Here is a 19,438-nt window from a genome sequence, read left to right as displayed (position 1 = left end):
CTCCGTGCTACACAGTGGTACCCAAACCATGGGAGAAATCACGGAAGTTCCTCAAGCAGGAAAAGTTTTATTTGGATTAAATTTAGTTAAATCAAAAAGTGTCGAGAAGAACTTCAGCCATGTGGAAGTTTGTGAAAAGAATGGATTTGCCACACTGGAATAAGCGGCAGGAATGTGAGACTGAGACTGGGAAATGATTCATGATGCCGATGTGCTGGGGTTGGAAGAGGCCACCAGGATTCAGGATACTTGAGCAACAGATTGAGGAATTAGGCAGATGAAGATCGTTACCACACCAGTTTCATTAAAAGCAAAGTTGAATCATTTGACTTAGGTCTGTGGGCAAGCATTTTTGCAAACATTTCACCCCCGAATTCAGCCTGTCCCAGTCATAGTGGGCCCTACAGTTAGGGAGGTGGTGCAGGTTTGGGCCTGTTTGGGGGACTTTTGCCTTTGTGGGCTTCTTCATAAATATTAAAAAGTATATTTTACAACTGCATTGGTACAAAAACAAATATCATCTAGGCTGGTTTCTATTTTTTTAAATTCTGATTTTAAAAGAAAAGAAATATTCTCATGGACCCCTAAACTGGGCTAAGTCAGCCCAGCAGAAGGCAGAATCCAGGACGGCAGGCAGGTGAGCCACCAGATGGGGAGAGGCCTGGAGCGAAAAGTGCCAATAAGAGGCAGTGTTACTCTCACAGGGTCCTCCTCAGGGAGCATAAACTGGCTGTCCCTCCAGCAAAGTACCCCAGGATCCAAATAAATGTTCTGGTCCTGGGCGGCCCAATTCCTATTCCCACGGGTCCGTGTACCGTGCACCATGAAGAAATAGTCTGGTAACCAAAAATGATGTTAGTGTGTTTCCCCACCTCTGTGTCTTTGAAGAACGTTAAATAACATCACGACACTTCTAGAAAGCCTGTTGCCTCCTAATTCCCTAAAATCCTGTAAATGTTCTTTCTCCAAAACGCACCAAATTCTGACTCCCACTTGGCTCATCTATCTACCCCAACTCTGTCTTCCTTTTGTTTCCTCCCCACCAGTACCCAACAGAGGAAAACGGAGACCGGGGGGAGGAACAAATGGCCCCCTTCGGGAGGGGTAGAGAGGAAGGAGCGCTACAGACACAGCCACCTTGTCAGTCTTTACCCTGTTTCAATGCCAAAGGATAAAAGCCTTAAAAAAAATAACTCGTTTCATTACAATGGCAGTGTGGGATCTGCTAATAGAATTGCCCTTTGCGGAGACCAGTTGTCTCTGGAGCTGCAGCTGAGGCAGTGAGCACTGGGGTAGGTAGGAGGCCTGTACTGTTTCTCAGGTCCAACAGACCCATGGAAAATTGTCTCAGAAAGAGCCCATTCACGAAGAAGAGAAAAGCAATGTTATCCATCCCTCCACATGGAAGTTTGCTTTAGCTCCTGCAGCAGATAGAAATGGTATGGCCAAAGAATGCTGAGGAATTCTTGGCCAGCCTCTCCGCAGAACTGAGGGTTCCATTTTATAGATGAATCAACATTCAAAAACACCAAAATCCAGTACAGATTGTAAATTATGGACAAAAGCTATGGAAATGTTTGAGGAAAGCAGGACCCTTTAGACAGTTCTGCACCAAGGAACTGTATTTCTGCCTGGGTGCTTGATCTGCTACATAGAGACAAGTGGTAAGTGTGCATTTGGACAGCTGGTGCTTTGAGACTTGGGAGGGTGGTTCCGTGATGAGCAGGCCCATGAAACAGCCACACTCCCAACATGGCCCCCATTTCCAGGGAGGCTGACACTACAATGAAGAGTCTGTAGTTTTACATTTTTGAGCAAAGATCCGAGCCTACCGATAATGCAAGAGCTCAAGAAATATCTAACTCCAAGCTATCACTGCTCACTTTACATGCGAGGAGTGACCACATCGCTGTGTGAACAAAGAGCCTTGGGGTTTTGGAAGGATCTCTGTGCTAGTAAATCTTTAAGAATAGTTGGTTTTCTATATATACACATTTCTACTCACCAGAGAGACACTGCAGCTCCATCTGCTTGAAAAAGGACATAAAAATAGCCTGGACCTGGAATGGCCAACACATTTTAGAAGGGATATGCTGGGTCTTCCTAACAAGCATGTCCCATCAGTGGTTAAACTAAGCCAACCAAGCCTATGGCTGGAAGACACCCAGACCAAGTACAGTCTTTGAAAACTTGAGGGATAAAAGCTAGGGAATAAATTGCCCTGACATTTAAAAGCTGCAATAGTTTCAATTTCACATGAAGTGGAAAGTGTATTACTCTGTGAGGGTAGACCATTCCAACGTTCCAAAGAAACAGAATTACTCTCTGTCTCATCAGGTGGTTGAAGAAACAAGCATGTGAGATTATAGGACACAGACAAAACACATAGCTGTGTTTCTGTGGGTACTTCAGATCCCTCATTTGTGAAATGGAGATTACATTTCCACCTCAGATTATCATGAAGATATGATGATAATCTTAAGGGAAGCCTTTCATATGGCATATACTTGAGTGCTAAATAAAGGTTAGCTATTACATAAATATAAAATATATACATTATATACTTGTTTGCACTCTCTCTCTATATGTATGTATGTATGTATGTATGTATGTATGTATGTATGTATATCTCAAGCCCCATTCCACTGGCAGCAGAAATCCAATTAGCGGAAGCCCAGCAGTACAAAGTTCCTGTAGCAGGTTCAGGACAGCAGCATCACGAAAGGACATTCGCTTTTGGCATCCCTGTCCACAGTGTCACCTGTCTTTGTTCCTGACATCTCTGCCAAGAGTTTCCAAGGCCTGTTCTGAAGCTCAGTCTGAGCCCTGACTAGGCTCTTTTTGCATTCCTGTTGCAAGAACCCTACTCTGAAGGCCAGGAGTTTGGAATGCCCTCACTGATGTCTGAAGAGTGGGGAAAGGAATGGCAAGGGGGGAAGCACAGAAGCTAATATTCCAAAATATTATCTTGCTGCCATTGAAGTATGATTCCCCCACCCCACCGCACCCCACCCCCCGCCACTGTACAGGACAATTCCCACAGAGCTTTTGCTTTCACCATTTATGAGTTGATGACTTTTAAATTTTCATCTTCAGTCTGGACTTCTCATCTGACCTCCAGATTCCTATACCCAAATGGTATGTGCACTCGAAGTCAAACAGGCAAGCCAAATTGAATAGACCCAAGAGAGGACCTTGGTTCTTTTGCCTGGATCCCCAGTGTTACCTCCTCAGTCTTCTTATTTCCACAAATGGCACCACTGTTCACTTAATTGCTCAACCCAGTAACCTAGGACTCATCCTTGAGTCTTCTCTTTCCTTTACCCCCAACCCCATCTAACCTATCAACTGATCCAGTGGGTTCTACCTCAAAAATTCATACCAGATTTGTCCCCTTCTCTCCATCTCTGATGCCATCACCCTGCACCCTCGTCCAAGCCCCATCGACTTCTAGCAGGTACAGAGAAATGGCTTCAGATCTGGTCTCCGTGCTTCCCTCTCATCGGCAATGATTCATTCTCTATACAGTGGAATGACCTAATATTAATTACATTATATTACTTCCGAGCTTGAAATGCTCCAATGGCTTCGCTTCCCAGCTAGGAACCTGCTAGCCCCTTTCCCTGGCACCTGCCGTCTCCTTGGCCTTCTCCCATACCATCTTCCTCCTGCACTCCACACTCAGCCACAGTGGCCTTCTTTCTGCTTTTCAGCATGCCAGGCTCCTTTCTTCCTTGGGGGGCACTGTATTTGCCGCCCTTTTCCTATACCTACTCTTGACGGGCTTGCCCTTTATGACTCAGTTCCAATGTACTCAGGCACTGACTCCCCAACACTAAACTTGTCTTTTAAGTCACCTTGTATCACTTTAACCCTGTTGATCACATTGCTTACTATTTCTTGAAGTTACCTTGTTTCTGTTGTTGTTTATCATCCTACCACATTAGAAATAAATGCCATTTTATCTAGTACTTTACGGTTCCCACTAAATTCACATTCACACACACACACACACACACACACACACACACACACACACACAAGAACACACACACACTTGAAACTCCATGAAAATGGATCTTCTCAGGCACACAAATATTTTTGAGTGGATGGATGATCATATTTGATTCTTACATTTCTGTCACTCATTTCCCTGCAATTCATATGTAAAAATAAAATAAACTACTGGTAAATTCCTGAAACATAATATGCAATTTTCAATTTCCTTAACTTTACACAAATGGTTCCCTCTGCTAGAAATGCCATTTCTTTGTTCTTTTGGTGAACTCCTATTCATCCTTCAAAACACTGTTTGGGCAAGGAGCATTCAGAAGGGGACCTGTGGAGGAAGCAATGAAGGGAGAGTGTAGCCACAATACCCAGTTGGTGAGGTCAGAACTTGAGACTTAAAGGAAGACTGGTTTGGAATCTCCGAGGTGAAATTCTGCCCCAAACCTAGACCCTCTGTCTCCTCAAGACAGAAAGCAAAGATGTCAGCTTTGAATACCCAACAACTCATTCACTATCTCTATTTGCATATTTTCTCTCGGGCTTCTAAAACTTAACATGTACAAATAGAACTTATGATGTCAAAGACTGACCCATTTACCTGCTTAGCCCAAAAGCTATGGAGACACCCTTAACTCCTTCCCCACACACACATACACATTGCCGACAATCTGTCAGCAAATCTTGCCCATTTTTATTCCTCCCACTGTCACCTAGTATAAGCCTCCTCATCTCTTTTCGTTTAATTTTTTAAGAGTTCATTTAAGCCAAACTGACGACATGGCCAGGGAACAACATCTCAGATGCTCCCCAGCCTCCTCATCTCTTGACTGTGCCTCTGTCACACCTTCTAATTTTCTCTCTTTTCCCACACTTGCTCCCACCCTTCATTCTCTGCAAAGCAGCCAAAGCAATCTTTTAAAAAATTAAATCTGGAGGACATACATATATATATCTTGAATGGAGGAATATATATAAATATATTCCACATCATAGATAATACCCAGAGAACCAGAGACTTTTTGAGTTCCTGAGTTAACACAGCATGTACTGTAAAATGACAGATTAGAAATCTAGGTCAATTGAATTGAGCTGATTTTTTATTTTCAGCATAATATTTTTCCAGGTACTGTCACAGCTTCCAGAGAATTATACATCTTCTCAAACACAAGAGTTAAACAAAATAAACTTAAAAAAAAAAAAAGTTTAAAAAAATAAATAAATAAAAATAAAACCAGATATTGTCACTTCCTCCTCAAAAACCTCCAGTGGCTTCATATTTAGAAGGCTCAGCAAAATCCTTATCATGCCTCCCTACATACTGTGGCCACTGACTTCTCCTCTGGCCTCATTTCTTGCCACGTTTGCAATTAGAGTGCAGAAAGGAGGTTAAAGATACAGACTCTGCAACAACTCTGCCACCCATTGGCTGTGTGGCATTGGGCAAGTTGCTTAATGTTTCTGTGCCTTAGTTTCTACATTTCTAAGATGAAGATGATCATAATACACTAGCAAGTTGTTGTAGAAATAAAGAACAGTCTCTGGCACCTGGCAAGCCTATGTACATGTTTATGATTTTAAACAGTTTGATGACTTAAATTCTTAAATTTGAAGGAATAAGTGAGTACAAAAAAAACAAAGATTACGGAAGGAGGATATGCTTTTAGGTTGTTGTAATTAAGCTTTAAAGACACATTTTTATGAAGTCTTTCATTACATGCATGATGAAATCTTCTTTGCCCTTTAATGCAAGAAAAACTTGAGAAAGAGTTAAAGTCTCATGAGTTTTAATAGCATTGTATTGATCAATGGCTTGGTTAGTTTATAAAATAATAATTGCCTATCTAAAACTCATTTAAACATTTTAAATGCACTCCCCTTCGAAACAATCTTGGACTTCGAAGGGGACTGACTCGCTTCAAAGACTCTGGCTTGGCTCGCTCTCGCTCTCAGGAAAGGAGACAGGGCGCTGCCAAAAACCACTTGAAATATTCATAGGCTGGGCAGGCAGAGAGCCACGGTTGGTGTTCCTTTCGGGCATGGTGTCTATAAATAACTCTGTGCCATCCTGCTACTGCAGCTTGGGCTTCTCCAAGACCTATAGGCATCTAGGTTTTTGCTCTCACCTATCACTCTGTAGGAGAAAAACTTCTATTGTGGTGGAAGCAATTTTATCCTGCTGCAATGCTTTCTCTTCCAAATCCTGATGACCTTGTTTTTTTTGTGAATGGGAGAAAGGTAAGTTTATGAAATGATTATGTGGATTTTTGTTTACCAGCAACAAAAGCCAAGCTAATTTTTTTACACCACGATACCGTTTCTTACGTCTTTAACCTCTCCTGTCTTTTTCAAGTCATATCCAGTGGTATGAACTTGAACATGGGTTATTAGCTCAAGGTTTGGTGCAAAATTACTAACGCATGGGGAGCCTTGGCTTGCTCTTTATCTTTTCTTTGGAATCAGTGAGGAACTTTCATTTTTATTTGTTAGATTACAACGGGAGTAAATTTCTAATGCACGTATGAAAAAACTATGTCTCTCTTCGTTTTATTTGGCTATTAGCTCTACTTGAATTCACCAATGTTATTTTAATAGAAAGCATACATGATACTGAGGATGAAAATTGCAAAGACTGACTTAGTTTTTCCTTAATAAAACCCCTCGGGCTGATCAATTAACCTGGAGGCTGAAGTGCCTCTGCTGCGTGATGGGACAAATAGGCTGCTTTTCCCACAAAGAAGAAGATGGGGCAATTCTCACGCTCCATTGTTCTCGGCCTTGTACTTAACAAGAAGCACCAGTAAAAGAAAAGAGCGAGGTGTTTCGAAACAATTAGAGGACGAAAGGACTAGCAAAATGTTAAAACAAAATTATTTTGGGAAGAAATCTGGTGTTAATGATTTTGCTTCTCGAGAGCCAGGTGACTGATGCTCTGTCCTCAAGAAGAAAATACAACTTCCATCGAGGCAAAATTCTGCCTTTTAAATAGCAGGAAAACATCATTTTTAGGAAACCTCTGAACTAAAATACAGAAAGTGAAAAAGAAAGAAAAAGTCTTGGTTTAGCAATACTGTTTACCCGTGGGTCAGAATCTTGAATGACCGGAAAGCTAACTGGACTATCAGAAAAATAATTGCTGAGTGACAATTCGTAGTAATTCAAAAGTGAAGAACTTTTCTGAGTGCAAGGAAAATTGGCTTTGCTGCTTTGCCTCTGTTGGTGAATAAAACCATTTATCCCTTAATATCATATTAGAATGCTTATTTCCCCTCCAGGTCTTCAATCTTTTGAATTTACAGCTGATATTTTGACATTTTTATCTTTCTCTAACAAATTTCTAAGACAAGTTACAATTGAAAAAAAAGAAGGAAGGAAGGAAGGAAGGAAGGAAGGAAGGAAGGAAGGAAGGAAGGAAGGAAGAAAAGAGGGGAAAATATATGCAATTCATTTGAGAAATTTGTTTTGTTGTTATTTCTGTGGTTGCTTTTCCTTCCTTCAGACATGAGGGCAGAGTTGGACAAAGCACACTCCTCTGTCAATGGCACATCATCATCACAACCTGGACAAGGCTCTTCTTTTGCTTTATATTTTTTTCTTTATATTTCCTACCTTCTCTTTAATTTATTCCCCCATGTGCATTTTAAATATATAGCCCTCCCTCACACTTTCAATATAGGTATTAAGAAATGTAGGTGTATCCTTGAAATATATATAGTTGACCCTTGAATAACACAGGTTTGAACTTCAATAAATACTGTAAATGTTTTTCTCTTCTGATTTTATTAATATTTTTTCTAGCTTATTTCATTATAAGAATACAGTATATAATATGTATAATGTACAAAATATGTGTTAATAGACTTCATGTTGTTTGAAGGCTTCTGGTCAACAGTAAGCTGTTAATAGTTAAGTTTGTGGGGAGCCAAAAGTTATACACAGGTTTTCAACTTTGCAGGGAGTGAGGGTCGGTACCCCTAACCCTCATATCATTCAAGGGTCGATTATATAGTGTTCGTACAGTGCATGAGCATGTGTATATTCTTAACTTAAACACGTGGATTGTGATTTATAAATCGCCTTTAGTTTCTTTTGTGACTCACCACTGTTTTTGATCTATCCATGTTGCTCTCTGAAAACATGGCTCATTACTTCTGCATGCACAGTTCTCCAGGCTGTGTATATCCTTCAGTCTGCTTATCCAGTCTCCTAGTGATAGACACAAGAAATTCCCCCAAGAAATGCCTCAGTGAACATCCTACCATGTGTTTCTTCACCGACACTGGCAAGAGAATCTCTCAGTAAGATTGTAGCATGTCAACTTCATAGCTCCTGCCAGGTGGCTTTCCAGAATCCTACACAGGTTACATTTCCCACAGTTCATTGCATGACAGGTGCAATTTCTTGGCCCATATACAATTTTTCAATCTATGATGTACCAATACTTGAAACAATCAGACTGTTTATCAATTTTTGATTAAATTTATTGAGGTGACATTAGTATATAAAATTATATAGGTTTCAAGTGTACAATTCAATAATATGCCATATATATATTGCACTGTGTGTTCATCATCCAAAGTTAAATTCCCTTCTATCACCACACCTTTGACTCCCTTTACTCTTATCTAGCCCCTTTTCCCCTTTCCTTCGGGTAACCACTAAACTGTTATCTGTGTCTGTAAGTTTTTGTTTATCTTGTTTATTTGTTGCTCTCAGTTTTACATCCCACATATGAGTGAAATCATATATTCTTAACTTTTTCTGTCTGACTTATTTTGCTTAGCATGATAAACCTCAAGATCCATCCATGTTGTAGCAAACGGCAGTGTTTCATCTTTTCTCATGGCAGAGTAATAGTCCATTGTATATGTGCACCACATCTTCTTTAGCCAATCATCTATCAAAGGCCAACAAACATGTTTAACTTGACTAGTTACTCAGGAAATGCAAATCTAACCCACGATGAGATACAACTTCACACCTGTAAGAATGACTGCCATCAACAGAACAAGTAGTAACAAGTGGAGAGGTGGGGCCTCTATGAAAACGGTATGGAGATCTTGCAAGAGATTAATAATAGAATTACTATATGACCCAGCAATCCTTCTTCTGGGATCTACTCCAAAAACTTTACAACATTTATGCGTAAAGATATATGCACCCTGATGTTCACTGCAGCATTATTCACGGTAGCCAAGACATGGAAACAAACTTTTGAAGGTTTGCTAACCTAATTTGGTGTAAAGTGGTATCTCGTTGTGGGTTTCACTTGTATCTCTCTAGTTACTAGTGAGATTGCTCCTCTTTTCATATACTTACTAAAAAGGATTTATTTCCTAAGTATCTGTAAATTACTGGAAAAAAACAGAAGGCACCAACCAATACAATTTTGTGAGTACAACTAATAGTACAACCAGTATTTCTCATATGATCACTGAAATATTTATTTTAAATGGCTGGGAGCACTATATACTTGATATGTCAGAATTGCAATTGGCAGCTTTTGATTAATTTCTTGCTTTCTCCTTCATTTGGAATCTTGATTCTTCAATATCATAATGGGTGCTAACCTCATCTGTGGCTACTAAGATCCTCTGAGGACTGGGAAGGAGGCTTGGAAATGAGAGGCAGTTATGAAAAATAACGTGGTTTGCTGCTTTTTTCGGGGGTGATAAAAGTAAAAACACTTTTAGTGGAATGATGTCACCTCTTTCTGGGTTCAGTGCTACACGTTTAGGTAAATTTCTCTCCAATTCTCTCTAATCCTGCCCGACCGTACTTAGCTGGCATTCCACTTAAGCAGGTAGCTTTGATCTTGTGTGCCGCCTTCACTTACTGGCAGTAGCAGCCCGGAACACAGCATGAGAGGCAGAGTGGGAATTCGTGCCCCCTTCTATCCCTTCTATTCTTCCTTCATCTGCTGACACCTCCATTTCACTGGGGAAGAAAGGGTGGGGAAGGAGTGGCTTCCTGATACCATACGCCCTTATGACATTATGACTCCCTTAGGAAATCTTTTCTAGCTAACCTTTTTCATGACTTTCCATGGCCATGAAAATTGACTTTCCGTGGCCATGAAATTGATTTTGGAATCTAAGTATCCATTTCCCCATCAGAGTTCTTTCCAGATACTCTAAGGAAAAACAATCCAGAATTTATCATTGTCATATATATTAAAAATTCAGAGACATTGAGATAATGCTCTATAATTTCGTCAAAATTCTGGTTCCGCATGCTTAAAAAGGATGTCCTTTGTTATTTTCCCTCCTGTGAAGCCACCATTTATGTAAAGCATGCCCCCCAAACAATGAGTTGCCATAATGTGTTGGTGTTACCTTCCTAAATTCCTTCTCTCATGTCACTATGTAGGTCATAGAGAAGAATGCTGACCCTGAAGTAAACCTACTATTCTACCTGAGGGAAGTCCGTATCCTTATGCTTTACTGCCATGGTTCTGGATTGGGTGGTAAAAAGTGAACATGCTAAGACTTCTGAAGAAGGTCACCCTGTGTATGCCCTGGGTAAATAACCTCGTGTTCAATTTGTAGAGTCTAGTTGGAGTTCAGAGAATGAATCTAGAAGTGATAGATTTGAACTTTAGTTCTTGTATTTTTTTCACCTGAGCAAAACCAAAAGAACCTTCCAGTTAACTATGAGTGTGCTAACTTTACAAATAACTTTATGTCTTTGAGCCCCACGGTCACCCTGATGACGGTTTTATATTCAGGAGTGTGAATGTAAAACTGTCCCATCCATTTTTCACGGATGCGCGTCACTGACAACAGTTTCCCACAAGAGCCCTTCATAACTCGTCGCTCATGCTTTTTCATAATCCTTATTGGAGAAAACAAGATTTAATAAACATATTTCAAAGTTCCAAAGTATAGCTAATGCACTCCCAGATCTTCACCTCAGATCTGGACTTTTCTCACCTCTCACTCCTCCAACATCTTCGGTAAAAAAAAATTCATTGAGTTTGCGTGCAACTATAAAGGAGTAGCGCAAAGTGATTGTGGCAGTGGTTACACATCTCTGCCTATGAGATAAAATTGCACACACAATATGAGTGCATATATACATGGCTAAATCTAAATAAGCTCTGTGATCTGGCTATCCGTGTAGTTTTGATGCCAGTTTACTGGTTTTACTATGTCGTACTATAGCTATGTGGGATGTCGTTACTAGGGGGAGCTGGGAGACAGGCACGCAGACTGTCTGTACTACTTTTGCGACTTCCTATAAAGACAATAATTATTTCAGAATAATAACTTAGACTATAATAATTTCAGAATAGTAAATTAAAATATATATCCAGCACCTACTAAAAGCCAAGCACTAGGTTAGGCTCCGAGGAATCAGCGGTGTACAAGACGATGTTATCTTCTCTCTCTCCAGGATCCTTACTTCCTTCTCCACTTTTGTCTTTTTGCCTCCAAGCAAACACACCCAAAACACCACCTTATTTCTCCCTGTTATCTCCTTGTCGAACTTACCTAATAAATTAGGTACGTTGCCTCATCTTCTGTGTAACCTGATTTCCTACCTCGTCATTTTACTACTCCAGCCAATATAATCCTCTACTGTCCTCATTCCACTCACTATTCCAGGAATTGGGCTTATCGCTGAAAAACAAAGAAGAAAAGCCAAAAACAGGTCAACTCCTCCCTCACTAGCTCTACCATCTCCCATAAACCCAGCTTCAAAATCTCACCGTCAGTACACACGCCCTATCGCTTCTCTTTTTTATCACTTCTAAATCCACTACACACTTCAGTATGCTTTCTCTAGACATCCAAAAATGAAGAAATTCATCTATATTAGGAGCAAGCGGAAAATTCATGGACTCCTAAGTAAGCGTGGCCAGAAGCGGCTCTAGGCAGAATCACTCCGGCCTCCCATTTCCCCATCTCCCTGGCGCCACCTCTCGTCTGGTGCCTACTGCAATAAATAAGTCCTTCTGAGTCAGTAAGAGTCACCGGAGACTTCCAGACCACAACTCCTGTGTACAGAGTCGACAGCTCTAGGACGAAGTCAGAGGCTTTACTTTCATCTTGTTCCTCAAGTGGACGAGTCTCGGGAACGCTTGGGGATACCCACAAGGATTTCCCGTCGGAGTCCGCGCCCGCGCGCATGTGCCAGCACCAGCCCACTTCACATTTCACATGACTCCCCCGGCCCCTTCCGAGGCCTCGTACGTAATTTACATGAATAATTTTATGTTTCGTTTTGTTTTATTTTTTCCTGAAGGTAGGTCTCTAATATTATAAAAACTTCAAGCTTCCACAAAACCCCAATTTGCTGCTAACTTGGTGCCTGGCTTAGGTATCATTCCCAGAATGGAACACAGTCACACAAGGAGCCAAATTTTGGGGGGGGGGGGGGGACGTCCCCTCTCCCTTTCACAGCCTCCTCCTAAGTCACACTGCCCACTGCGGCGGTCTGGCTCAGACCTGCTGAGGTGAGATCTTATGTCATTTCTCCCACCTCTTCACACCTCCCGGCTTGGTGTAAAGCAATTCGACCCGTGGAACCAGGTAATGCATCACTAAGAGTGAATGGTCCACAGTTACTTGAGGCAAGAAGGCTGTGTCATTGTAAAGCTGTTTAAACTCCATGAGATCCTGGCTCTAGGATAAAACTGGGGAAATGGGATGTCCCAGAGGCTCCCTAAACATCCGTCCTTGTTTCCCCACACCTTCACATACCCACCACTGAAATCCTCACGCTTCTTGAAGTTCTCAAAACAATTCTTCATTCAGCTAACCGGTTTTACTCAGCACCAGGTGTTCAGATATAAGCTGGAAGACATGCCCTCCACCCTCAGTTTAGAAAGGGAGACGGCTAGTGAAGGGGTGACAGCAAGTGTGATAAGTGCCGTGTTGTGGGGACGGACTCAGGTAGGGCACTCGCATCGGACTTGGGAATGGAAGGGAGAGACGAAGGTTGAAGAGGTTGAATAGGGAGAGACGAAGGTTGGACTGAAGGCTTGGGTATTCCACTCAGCAGTACAGGGGATGGGGGCGGGGACTGGAATAAGGACAGACATGAGAGAATATAGTGCTTTTGGGGAACTAAAAGAAGTTTATTTCGATGGATGTAAAGAGTTGTCAGAGGGAGGTTATGGCAAGAAATAAAGGAGGAATGAGACCCTGAGGCAAAGGATCAAGTTTGACCCCAAGGTTGCGTTCCCTGCCTGATATGGCAGGACACATTAATTCATTGATGAATGACCAAATCCCAATGGAAATTCCAGGGTCAACTACACACGGTAACTGCCAGCATTTAGTCTCGGGCTACCTTCTGGATATACTGTAAGGCTGTGAATCTTGGGGACACTTAAAAAGCTCTTCTACTTAAAAGACCAAAAAAATAAACTCTGATATAATATTGTTTGTATTTGACCTCAGTAGGGTTGCCAGTTTTAACAAATAAAAATATAAATTAAAAAAAAAATTTCGTTTAAAATTTAAAATTTAAATTTAAATTTGAATGCATGGGATATACTTATCCTAAAATATTATTCACTAATTATCTGTAATTCAGAGTAAAATAGGTGTCCTATACTTCATCCAGCTACCTTACCTAATGATGAGCTTTAAGACAAGCCAACAGAATACAGAAGTAACTGAGAGAGGTAGTTCTGGTCCGAGTGGAGGAAGTAGACATCAAACTAATCATTTGGTGATCAGAGGGCAAAAGAGCTAGTTGAATCTATTTTTCACCTAAGGAGCATTAAAATGTGCATCACAGAACTGTTTTAAGAAAAGTAGCTCCCACCCATCTTTGAGCCAAACAACCTTGGATTCCAAAGGCAGGGGAAAGGATTTCTTTGTCTTTTCTGCCGTGTTCAGTGGCGCGTTAAGGTATTACCCACATGGCTTTCAGTCCTCTCCCTGAATGGAAAGCTTGACCTACCTGCCTGAGCAAGAAGAGCTATCTCAGACTGGGGACTAGAAAACAGAGGAGGGGGGTTGCAACCCCTCTGGACCTCTGCGGAGACTCCCTCAGCTCTTTACTCCAGGAGTGTCCTGACCCAGTATTATATCTCCATGGGCAACAATCTCTAAGGTGAAGCTAGTCTTAACTTCCACCCACGCTGATTATAACCTACGCCCATGAAATCCTTTTTAAACCTCATCCAGAAAAGGTGTGGAGCAAATTTCAGGAAATTCTTATAGAACCTAAAGCAAGGTACTGCTCTAGCCCCACTTGAGAGTGCTAGTTTATTTCGAAAAATATGGAAAATTTTGTATTCAGAAATTTATCTGGCTCTGAGAGTTTCAGATAAGGCAGTTTGGGTCTGTAAGTATTGCTTATCACTTTTTATCAACAAATTCATTTACTTGTGAAAATTGGAGCTCTCTGAGCAAGAAACCTTGGTACCTGGGACTCAAGGAATAATATGTTACTTGTTATCAGCATCCAAAGGAAAAAAAAGTACCAAAAGTGAGGGAGCCTGGGCCCTCTTTTCCTTGACTCCCTTCCTTCCAGTCCACCTCACAGGCACGAAATATGGCTGTGGAGGAGGAGGCTGCGGCGCCTGCACCGTCATGGTGTCAAGATACGACCCCAAGACCAAGAAAATCCAGTATCCTTGGTGTTGGCTAGGGCCTTGAGTGGGCACATCTAGGAAGGACGTGGAGCCTCCCACTCTTCCGTCCACATGCATTCCTCCTCTCATCTCCCCGGGCATCTAGTGGGCTCACACTGCCACCAAGCCTGCTCTCCCTGCAGCTTCCTAAGCTCCAGATCTTACCTACGTACTTTCTTCCCATCATAATATATTTTATTGAGCTAGTATGCAACCAGGGCATCTGTATTTTTAAAAGCTTTGCACAGTTGAGAATCACTGGGCTTGACTAACTTGTGGTACTTTACATAAGTCAACATATCATCTTACGATGAGTAAGATGAGAAGAAAATGATGAGAAACAAATGGAGAATGAGGATCTCTTGGTGATCTTACACAAAATTCCTCATTATTCCCCCCCCCCCATTTCTCTCTACCATTCTATGCCAGTCACACATAAGTCCTTTCTTGGACTCTTCCAGAAATTTATGGTTTTATGTCTAGTGTTCTCTATATTCTCAAGGAAATGCAACTTCATGACTCTCCTGGACTGAAATCACTCCTGAATTATGTTTCTCACTCCATGTGATTCCAGTGTGTTCTCTTTACATAAATCCATCACAGCCATTACCCAGTTACAGCGTGCCTAGTGCCCATCTGCTCTCTGTATGGGGCTGCGGTCACCACAGTAGAAGGTGTAGGAAGCATCAAAACCAGGATTCATCCTGTGCAGGTAAGAGTGTGCTGTGATTGGGACCAGCTATTGGTAAAGACATCCCATATAATCTAATGTAGTCCAAGTAGATCACCAGCTATGAAATCCTTTGTGCTTTTAAATCCTCATCTTATGAGATTCAGTGCTTCTTCTCAGAGAGTGGTGTATAAATCAAGATTCCTTCATCGATTTTCCTATATCTTAACTTCTTAGCCCCATCCTTGCCCTAAGTTAAAACCAGGACAGTCCAGCGTGACAAGGAAAGGAAATAAGATAGGAAACCAAAACTTTACAGAAGCTACTGGCTGTCTACCACATTGCAAAATTTTTAAACTCTGACTAGGAGACTAATTATGGGTTCAAATACTCTTCAAGTGTTCTCCAGATGTCTCACGAGTAATTGCGCCCACGCTACAATAAAACACAGCTAAAATGATGGTGTTTACTAAAGTTCAGAAGACTGTTTTTTTAATGGCAATGTTATTTTTATCTACTAGAATAAAAACTTCTGCAGCGGTTAAGTTTTAAAAGCGGCGTGTAGAAAGAAGATTAGGAATAGCCACAGTTTCCCTTGAAATTTCTTCTCTTAGAAGACTGTGTTTAGAACACAGGGTCTAAAAGCTTTCTCTGACAGTGTGTCACCACACAGTTGTTGAATTTATTCAGTAGTACAGGCTAGTACTGGTGCAGGCTCATTCTTGCTTATGAGAGCTGATTGTTCAATTTCCAGAAATTTTGTAAGCCCTTCTTTAAATATAGCCATTATTAACAACTAAACTATACAAACTTAAAATTAGATAAGTAATATTAAAAACAAAGTTAACAAACATCAACATTCATCATCTGTAAATTTTTTTACTACATTTTACTAGTATCTTCGCTCGAGATATTTTTGTCTTTTGTGTCTACTCGGTGGAAATGCCATAGAAGTGCACACCCCTGCGCATCTCTTCCCAGATCCACAGACATTGACTTCATGTTGGAAGTTTGATGTCAGCCATGGTGGAAATATCTGTCCAACTAAAATTGGTGGAAACTACAAATTAGGGCTTCCCCCCCCCCCCAAGAGATTCAATTGTTAAACTTTTACCAACACATTTACAGCCAGGTTTATATGCCGCATCTGAACAACTTGCTATCTAGCAATCAATCCAACATAGCCATATTTCCTTCTATCATTAGAACATCTATCCTTTCTTTTTTTATATAACATACATTTTTTAATGGTTATGTATGCCATTGTTGCATTAACATAATTTTTTTCTTTTTTTGAATTTTTTTATTTTTCAATTACAGTTGACATTCAATATTATATTAGTTTTAGGTATACAGCGTAGTGGTTAGACATTTATATTACTTACAAAGTGATCCCTCTATAAGTTTAGTACCCACCCGACACCATACATAGTTATTACAATATTACCGAATGTCTGTCCTTTCAGTCGAGCCACAGTTGAATTTGGCTTTCATCTTAGGGGTCATGCTGTTTGAAAAATGCTAAGCCAGCTGGCTTTGAGAGACACATGGGAAAGGTACACACAGATGGACTCACTGTATCTTCAGATGTACTCACTGTACAGATGAGAACAGATACTCATCTGTATCTTCAGGGCATAGAGCCTAGCATAGAGTGAAAAAAGTAAATTGTCATTTCTGTCTCTTTTTATTGTTTTGTTGTTATATTTAAATGCATAAAGTTGAATGTGCATAAATTAAATAAACGGATGGCACCACACAACTAAATAATGCCTCACAATTTTCAAAACGTTTATATAGATTCTGTCATTTAATTCATCAAAATTCTATAATATAGATGGAGAAGAGGATGAAAATGACTTGCCAGAGACTGTTAAATGATTTGCATATATTCATTTATTTGTTCGCACAACAATTATCCTAATTTTAGAAATGAAGGAAAGTTAAGTAAATCACTTAAGGTCACACAATTAATGAGCTACAGTCAGGAAACTCACATGAGTATGATTACAAAGCATTCTGCTCATTCCCTAAACCGTACTTCCTATTTCACAGATCAGGAAACCAGAGTCTAGAAAGCAAAGTGGCTTAACACCTACCAACAGGCTTTTCCAGAAATAGAAATATTTTTCTTTCGGAGTGACATCTTTTTCCCTGCAGTTATTTTTGGAAAGCTAAACATATAAGCTTCACTCCTGACCAGTGTCCAAGGAGGGAAACAAGAGGCTTAAAGCATTAATAATGTACCATTTTTCTCCCAGGAGAGACTTGCCAAGTGTCACGGCACACAGTGTGGCTTCTGCAGCCCAGGGATGGTGATGTCCATCTATACGCTGCTCAGGAACCACCCAGAGCCGACCCCCGAGCAAATAACCAAAGCTCTCGGAGGTGAGCCTTCTGGGTCTTCAGCAGGCAGGGCCTAGGGTGAAAAGTACCCACATAACTAGAAAAGGAGGTCTCAGTCCATGGAGAGAAGTTACTGCACAGCTTTGGGGTTCCTCTTTAGTAACTGTCTTTACATGAGTTTTTTCCAGGAATTGATACCTTTATTTTGTCAGTAGTGATGCCAAGAATTGGGGCAATATTGATTTCATCATAAACCTTTCCTTAATGGAGCCCTTTGTCTCTCTGCAAAGGCATTCAAATGGGCTGTTTCTTATACTTCTAATACAATCTTTTCCAAATGTGGAAATGTGGGTAGTATGAAAGAATGAGATTCTGTTACTTTTTTATTAATCTATTAGAATTATTTATTAACTCCGCTTACTAAAATTAACTTTACAAAGAGGGTAGACTTTCAGATACTTTACATTTTATGTTCTGTTTGGGTTCATTATAAGATCAAAGAGATATTAGACAGCAACTAGTTACCACAGCTTGGTGAACAAGTCAATATCCTATGACAAATAGATATCAAACTGAAATAAACAAACACAATTTCTATTAAAAAAAAAGTTTGTTAACAAATGTAGTTTTCTGTAACCAACATACCTAGTTTCAGGTAACTGGTCACTAGTTCTTACTAGAAAGCTGTGAAAGCAAACCTCTGAATAATAGAGAAAACTCTTTGTCCCTTTCAATAACATACCTAGAGAGAAATTCAGTTTTATGATGAAAAGATGCAGACAAAACAAAATAAAAACTCAACTTAAATTTTATGATTACTGGTATATAAATATTCTCTAATAGTTTCCCTTACCTCTCGACAACTTCTTCACTCCAAATTTTTTAGTTTTTCATTAAGTACTACTAAAACTTTGGCCTATGATCTCAGTTATAATTCTAACCAAACCTGAATGGATGTGAACAATAGATAATCTTTATTTAATGAAATAATCCATACTAATGAGGCATTTAAAGCTTTGAAAAGCAGAGATCTTGTGATTTGCCTTACTTTTTGTTAGTCTCTTTGAATATGCACAAACAATCTTATAGAGGTGGATTATTTCCTCCTAGAGTCTATGCCTATGATTCACATAATGACCACCAAGAGATGGTGTTGTAAAGTTTGGCTAAATTGATGAAGTAGATAATTTTATTACAGGAGTAGACAATTTGGAGAGTATATTTCAGTTCACAATCCATTTACTTGAACTCTTTCTAGAATTATAAATGCTACCTACACTGATAACCTTCAAGTTCATATTTTAAGAAAAACAACAATATAATTAAAAATTCAAAGAAATGTGATTGGTTTTGGCATATAGCTTTTAAAATGGTCAATCGATATAAATCACCACTTCATTTAATCTTGTCTTTCCCTTCAAGACTAAGAAATAAAATTTTTGAATTTTTATCTTTTTCCCCCCCTAGAATCAGAAGAATTTCTGCAATGAGTGCTATTAGCATTCCCTTGGTGGGCCTTTAGTAGGGCTTCTAAACTTAGCATTGATTATGTGGCCAAGAACAAAAACAAAAAAAATCTGATACTAGCTCTCTCTAAGCTTTAATGTTTGCTTATAGTTTATCAGAGAGAAAGTGTCCACTGCCACTTAAATACTTCTATCTTATGCCATGTAATTATGTTCTAGATATTTCAGCGGCTTTTTTCTACTTCAAAGAGAAATTCTTAATTCACACTTCTTCCATATTCTTTCTTTTTAACAAAAGGAAAGATATATTATGAAATCTGAATCCATTCTTGTGCATGCAGTTTCTCTCTACACTAT

At 40.0% G+C, this 19,438-nt stretch overlaps 1 protein-coding gene across 2 annotated transcripts in view; it reads left to right on the top strand.

Annotated features, from left to right (window-relative positions):
* The first annotated feature begins 6,100 nt into the window (after positions 1 to 6,100).
* LOC107503179 (aldehyde oxidase 4) overlaps positions 6,101 to 19,438 on the top strand; it is a 58,822-nt gene continuing 45,484 nt past the window's right edge. The window contains exons 1-5 of one of the 2 annotated variants that reach the window (XM_016131130.2): positions 6,101 to 6,246; positions 10,378 to 10,435; positions 14,500 to 14,596; positions 15,203 to 15,311; positions 17,531 to 17,657. In XM_016131130.2, the coding sequence (XP_015986616.2) occupies positions 6,193 to 6,246; positions 10,378 to 10,435; positions 14,500 to 14,596; positions 15,203 to 15,311; positions 17,531 to 17,657 (445 nt within the window). In that variant the 5' untranslated portion in view covers positions 6,101 to 6,192. Of the gene's footprint in view, positions 6,247 to 10,377; positions 10,436 to 14,499; positions 14,597 to 15,202; positions 15,312 to 17,530; positions 17,658 to 19,438 lie in introns of those variants that run through there. The other variant, XM_016131131.2, reaches the window with a different exon arrangement.

Source organism: Rousettus aegyptiacus, unplaced genomic scaffold, assembly GCF_014176215.1.
Source record: "Rousettus aegyptiacus isolate mRouAeg1 unplaced genomic scaffold, mRouAeg1.p scaffold_m13_p_2, whole genome shotgun sequence".
Taxonomy (NCBI): Eukaryota; Metazoa; Chordata; class Mammalia; order Chiroptera; family Pteropodidae; genus Rousettus; species Rousettus aegyptiacus.
The sequence above is the reverse complement of the archived record's forward strand: the minus strand, read 5'-3'. Positions and strand labels throughout refer to the sequence as shown.